General features: G+C 38.8%; 1 protein-coding gene across 1 annotated transcript in view; it reads left to right on the forward strand.

Annotated features, from left to right (window-relative positions):
• The window catches only part of Rhbdd1 (rhomboid domain containing 1), a 132,539-nt gene that overhangs the window by 59,285 nt on the left and 66,225 nt on the right, over nt 1–7,029 (forward strand). The window contains exon 5 of the mRNA XM_013012306.1: nt 216–272. Within this exon, the coding sequence (XP_012867760.1) occupies nt 216–272 (57 nt within the window). The remainder of the gene's footprint in view (nt 1–215; nt 273–7,029) is intronic.

The following is a 7,029-nucleotide window of genomic DNA, read 5'->3' on the forward strand; positions in this document are numbered from 1 at the left end:
TGTGTGTGTGTATGTGTGTGTATGTATGTATGTATGTACGTATGTATTTCCAGTTCCCTACAGGGCTGGGCCTGAACTAAAGGGAGTTTAACAATTATTCAGAAATCACTTGAAATGACCCTAGTCTTTGTCATAAAGAGCCTCCTAATTGTTAGAAAGCTAAACAGTTAAGTCCTCTTGGCTATCATTAAAGTATTTGTTTCCTTCATGTGTAGGCATTTTTTCCTCCAGTATTGGTTACCCAGGATATCAGTACTACTTCAGTAGCTCAGGTAAGAAATTTATTTCATTCAATACATTTTAACTTGTTTTAAAAATTATTGTATTCTCTAATATAGAGCTCTCCTTTCAAATAACACTCGCTTATGGTAGGGTACAATAGTTCACATGTTATGTAATTGTATCTCCAGGTTTCCTAGAATTAGGTGGGGGAAGGGTAACCAAGAAGCTTTAGCAACTGTGGCACAGAACAAAATTACATGATTAGGTATGAAGTTGTTCATATATGATATTTATACTAGAACCGAGTCCCTGATTTTTAATCTGTGGCTATCAGAACATTAAAATTTAATTTTAAGTGTACAGTTCTTTACCCTCTACTCCATTTATGTATTCAGGAAGATTCCAGGACATGGTGCTAGTACAAGCTCGGTTCTGGTGATGGCCTTGCTGGCTTAGGCATCATATGGCATCACTTAGGAGAGATAGAACATATGATTATATGTTAGGTCTCTGGCCACCTTACAATGCCTCTAGAGTTTAATTATGGGGCCTCCATCCTAATGATTTTATTTAAGCTAATTTGCCTTCCAGAGTAGCCACTCTCTAAATATCCCAGTCAGATCATGTTTCCACCTTATTAATGCCATTACCATATGAAGTAAGAGGACAAACCTACAAGAAGGGACAAAGCATATTCAAGGCAAAGTTGGGGAGCTACACTATAGTATCTCGCACTAGTGCCAACAGGCAGCTATTGGAGGTACATAGTCAGTGGGAGTACTGGGCATCACATCTGAATGTGTCTCCCTCAGATTCATAAGTTGAAATCTAAACTCCTATCATGATTACCTTTGGCAAAGTATTAGTCATGAAGGTAGGGCCCTCTTGAATGGGATAGTACCTATAATAAAGGGACCCTACTGAGCCCTCTAGTGTGCTTCCTGCCACGTGAAGATTCAAATAGAAGTAGACAGACTGCAACACAGAAAAAAGTCCTCCCCACTGATCATGGTGACTTCTGTTCTCCAGATAAGAAATAAATATTGTTTAAACCAACCAGTCTATGGTTGTTATACAGTCCAAATGGTGTACAGTAGTAAATATTGTAATACATACTGTATCTTCATGTCAGTTGACACCAGCTATGCTTTAAATAAAATTGTCAATCTTTCCTATGAAGGGTCAGATGGTTAATATTTCAGGTTCTAAAACCTATCTTGGCCACATGATTCTGTTGTAGTTAATCAAACTGGTCTTACAGAATGAAAGCAGCCATAGACAATTAATAAACAAATTAGCATGACTATTTTCCAGTAAAATATTATTTATAAAAATAAGCAATAGGAAAAAAATGAGCAATAGGTTGGATTTGGTCCATGAGTTATAATTTTTGACCCCTGACTTAATAATATTGTTAGTATATATGTGATAGTTAATCTTGGCTATTAAGTCATTTGGATTGAGAGATTCCTAGGGAATTAGTAAAGTAACTTCTGCAAGTGTTTATGAGAGCTTTTCCAGAGATAATAAATTAACACAGAAGACCTATCCTGAATGTGGGTGCTACCATCCTATAGGTGGGCATCCTAGAAGATAATAAAACAGGAAGAAAGAAGCCACCAGCATAAGCATTCTGTCTCTCTGCTTCCTGGCCTTCCATGAGCAGTTCTACTCTACTAGCTCTGCCATGATTCTTGCCTTACTACAGGCTCACAGCACTGGGATTTTTAAACAACTATGAACTAAAACCTGAAACCATAAGCCAAAACAAATCCTTCCTCCAGCAGTGTTCTCTCAGGTATTTGTCACAACAGTGAAAAAGAATAAGAGTTGTTGTCAAGGGTGGAGTTATTACTATGACAACGATGTGGATCAGAGGCCCTGGAGAAGCTTGGAGATGCAGGCTAGAGAAGCCCTCGCAGAGCTTAATGGGCATTCTGCTGGGAGCTCAGAAGACCAGAATGCTGACAGGAATGTAGAGAATAAAGACTGCTCAAAGTGTTTCACATTGAAACAAGAACTCCTGGGAATTGGGTGAAAGACTTTTTGTGTTACATATGGAGAAGAACTTGTCTGCATTTTTTTTTGTCGGTTGTAGGGCTTGAACTCTGGGCCTGAGCTCTGTCCCTCAGCTCTTCAGCTCAAGTCTAGCACTCTACCACTTGAGCTACAGCACCACTTCCGGTTTTCTGGTGGTTTATTGGAGATAGGAGTCTCACAGTCTCTCCAGCCTGGGCTGGCTTTGAACCACGATCCTCAGATCTCAACCTCCTGAGTAGCTAGGATTACAGGCGTGAGCCACCAGCGCCCGGCTTATCTGCATTTTTGTCTCTACCCTAAGATTTTTTTTTAATAGGAGAAGTAGAGGTTGAATTTACACATGGACTAATGAATCTGATGGGGGAAATTTCACACATTCAGGCTATTGTGCAAGTATTACTGGCTGCTTTCAATGAGGTTTATAGAAAGAATTGGAAGCAAGAAGTGTTGCAGTTTTTTTTTTTTGTTTCTCCCTCCCCCGCCTCCCAATAGCCTAAGTAAATTTGGAGCTAAGGAATGAATGTTTTATACTAGAAGATTGTAAAGATGTCTGGAAGGTAGTTCAGTAATCCACTAGAGCCTCTATCTATCATGAATGGGCTGTAGAGTGGGAAAGGGTGAAATCATTTGAAAGATTCCCCTGAGAAGAGAATATCACTCCAGAATTCTGCTTGTACAGAATTGCCTATCCTGAGAATCCATTTTACTGTGCCCTGCTTCCTAGAGGCAACTGCAGTCACAATCTAGGTCCCCAGCTTCTGCTCCAGCTAGAGGAAGAACTTAGCACCACACACACAGTGCAGGCCTTGAAGACATGAAGAGTGCAAGAATTTAGTGATCATGGAAGCATCCACCAAAATTTGAAAGGAAAGTCTGGAAGGCTAGAAAATAATGTACCAAGATTGGAATCCCTGAGGGCAGCTCCTGATAACAGGGGTCAAGAAGCTGTGAGAATGAAGCCAACAGTACAGAAGAAACTCTAGGAAATTAGAAATGCCAGGAACATGAACCATCTAACAAAGAAAGCCTCAATCAACAAGTCGGGTCAGCTGAAGAGAAAGGTCATGTAGGCTGAACAAAGCAAGACTGGATGGGTTTCCCCACCTATGCACTTCAGAACTCAGATCATGCTACTATGTGGTCCAGAGTACTACAGGATTTAATATTTGCTCTTCTGGGATTGGTATTGCTTTGGTCCCATATGTCTGTTCTGTGCACCTTTTTCTTCCTTTTGGAATAGAAAGATTCCTGTATTCTATTCTATCTTGGAAGAATATAACTTTTTTTTGACTTTTTAAGAAGATAACTTTAAAGTTTGCCTTGGATTTCATTATAGATTTTGGAGTTGAACTTTTGAAAATGTCTTCAGTCTTAGGACTGTCTGGACTTTTAGGAAGGAATTAATATGTTTTCTGTTGTATGTAGGAAAGTTATAAAATGTTAAGGAGACAGATTGTTTTGCCTAGGACCAGTTTATGACTGCATATTGTGAGAGAGAAACAAATATAACAGTCCTTGTCTCAGAGTTTCTAATAAAAAGATTGGAAATGTAGGCACTGCCATATATTTGAAGAGATGAAACAATAGAAACTAACAGCACTATTTAGATTTAGAAACTAGAATGTAACTTTAAAAAAGATGCCTACATGGTTCTAATTGAGATCAGGGACAAAAAACTAGCCTCAGACAGCCATAGACTGGTGGCTCACACACTTGTAATCCTAACTACTCAGAAGGTTGAAGACTGAGGATCATGGTTCCAACCCCAGAGCAGGAAAGTTCCTGACTCTCCATCTCCAATTAACCACAAAAAAGCCAGAAGTGAGGCTATGCTCAAGTGGTAGAGCGCTAAGGTTGAGCAAAAAAGTTCAAGTATAGATTCGTGGCACTGTGCTCAAGCCTTAGTACACACACACACTCAACAAAAACAAACACCCCTCCCCCCCAGTCATCTTAGACGATTGAGGATCCCTAGGCCAAAGGACCTTAGAAATGTGTGCTCCGTCTGCCCCAAGAAGCAGCTTTACTTCAAAGGCTTGCACCACTGTGGATGCTTAAAATCCTAGAAACTTGGCCTGCATGTAGAGGGATAGGTTTGTACAATAACCGCTCACCTGCTTGGACTATGATGGACCACTTACCTAGCCCTAACATCTTACATGACAATTTAGGAAGGTTAATTCATTTGGTCAAATTTATAAGTAGAACTAGGACAAAGATACAAGTCACAGTTCCCAGCCCTGACCTTTGCTAGTGTATAGGGATATGAGATAGGTACTGTGCTAATTTAACCTTCCAAAATACTTCAGCACCACTTACTGCCTTTCCTCTTTTTTGTACTTTCTGGTTTTTTTGCACCCCATTGAGTGAGTAAGAGAGAGACAGAGACAGCACGAGAGCTACAGGCCTGCTCTGTCATAGGGAAGAGATCATCAGGTCGGCTCTTTTTCAATATGGAAGGAGCATATATAGTCATTGCAGACAGGGACCAAAAAACTCAGGGCAAGAATACAAGCCACTTTACCTTTCTTTTTGATCCTTCTGTAAGATTATCATATTTACATTCCTTGCTGCAAACTGATTGAATTACTTTAAAGATAGAGCCCCAGAAGGCCATATGGCCATGCTGATGGTCAACTAGGGAACTTTTAGAAGAGTGTATGTATCTCTTGCAAATAATGATTTATTCTTAATATGGCTGTCTTCAGCTGCAAAAGTCTATCTAGGTCAAAGAACCTCATGAATGTTTAAAAAGCTGTTACCAATTTTTCTGATCTCGGTGGTGTTTCTTGATCTCCCTTGCCATGAAATCCTGGTATGTGTATGAGGAACAGATGGAGTAGTTAATAGAGTAATGATAACCAGAGTTTCCTTTACTACTGAGGTACAGGATACAGCTAAAAAAGAACATTCAGTGAGTATTCATCGCAGGACATAATGTTCTTTATCAAGTGTTTGATTGTTAAACTTCTCCAGGAATGAAGATTTTAAAACATCTGAGTGGACTAGTATACCAGCTGTAGAAAATTTTTGATCCTTGGAGACCTGCTCTCATCCTAATGGATATTGATGGGATTTTTTTGGTCTTGCTGAAGATATATGGTCAATGATAGAAAATGTTTAACCACAACAGTCTTTTCTACTTAAGGCACCATTTTCTCTCCTCACATTTTGTCTGACAAGTGCCAAATTGGATTTTATAATATTCAGATGTTTAGAGTTGTGGGCTTTATTTCATTAAAGTACTGCTAGGTTGTTTTTAAATAAAAATTAACTTGAAGAAAAATGTTTTTCTGTATCAAGAAAATGTTGCCTAAAGTTGCAGCAGATGTACCTACAGTTGAAACCGTATAGAAATACTGAATTGCTGTTCAGGATTTCAAATGACTTGAGTGGTTGTATTGGTGGGGGGAGGAGCGGTGAGTAAAAATGCTGCTTAGGCTGTCTATAGCAGAATGACGTCTCAAAGGTATGACTTCTTAAAAGGATTTAAAAATGATAATGAGTCATGCAGGAAATACCCCATATGTTTTTTATGTTTACAATAAAATAGTTAACATTCTTAGGGAATTGGGCAGCGTCTCTATGGATTTCTGAAGAATCTCAGGATATTTCAGTGACTTTTTCATAAATATTTTATGGTGTGGTTACCCCTTTTCTCTCTTCCTTAATTCCTTTCTTTCTCGCTCTCTTTCATGTGTATGTGTATGTATGTGTCTGTGTGTGCATGTTTGTGTGTGTGTGTGTGTATATGAAATAGATACACTAACATTAACTTTGATAATTTTTTTCTCCTATGAAATGTTCACTTTCTAAATGAATAGTATAAGTGTCACGATAAGTAACTCTAGTGCAGTGTCCTTTACTCTTAGGCTATGGAACTTGCTGGGGAATCTCCCTGCAAGTCGGTGGGAGCTGAATATTTGTGATGGTTCTGGAGAAATCAATTTTAAAGAGGAGCACACACTTTAAAATTGTGTCCAGATCCCAGCTTGGTCATAAGCGATTGTGAGGATTTGGAATATTTTCCTATTTCCTTATCCTGTTTTTAAAATTTTTTAATATTTTCTGATTGTAAAAATACTGTACAGAGGGGTTACAGTTACATGAGCAAAGTAACGAGTAGATTTCCTATCAAGCATTGTTGCCTTCTCCTTTGTTTTTCCCCTACCATCCCTTCCCTCCCACCTCCACAACTACATTGCCCCCCTAACTCCCACCCCTCCCACCCCTGCATAAATGTAAAGTTCGTTTTTCAACATAGTGTCTTGTACATCTCATTGTTACAATGAGATGTTTTTTTCCCTTCCCCTCCCCAAATTAGAGAAGTGTATATACAAGATGCAGGGCACCAACATCAAATACAGTGAAAACAGGGGTTATACCATGGGGGACGAACATACAAAAAAAAATCACATGGTACATTATAAATACATTAGAAATAATAGCAAGAAGGAAAAAAAATGTGTCCCTATCTTGGGATTCATTTCACTTAACTTCTATCTTACCTGGTCATATGGACATAGCTTTTGACCTTTTCTGCTTGTTATAGACATATGCTAGTTATTGCAAATGAGGGAAACCATGGGACCTATGTTTCTTTGGACCTGGCTTAGTTCACTTAATATAATTTTTTCCATGTCTTTCCATTTCCTAACAAATGGGCGATAACGTGAAGTAAACCAGGCCCAAAGAAACATAGGTCCCATGGTTTCCCTTATTTGCAATAACTAGTATATGTCTGAGTCAAGCAGAAAAGGTCAGATA

Source organism: Dipodomys ordii, unplaced genomic scaffold, assembly GCF_000151885.1.
Source record: "Dipodomys ordii isolate 6190 unplaced genomic scaffold, Dord_2.0 Scaffold1, whole genome shotgun sequence".
NCBI lineage: Eukaryota > Metazoa > Chordata > Mammalia > Rodentia > Heteromyidae > Dipodomys > Dipodomys ordii.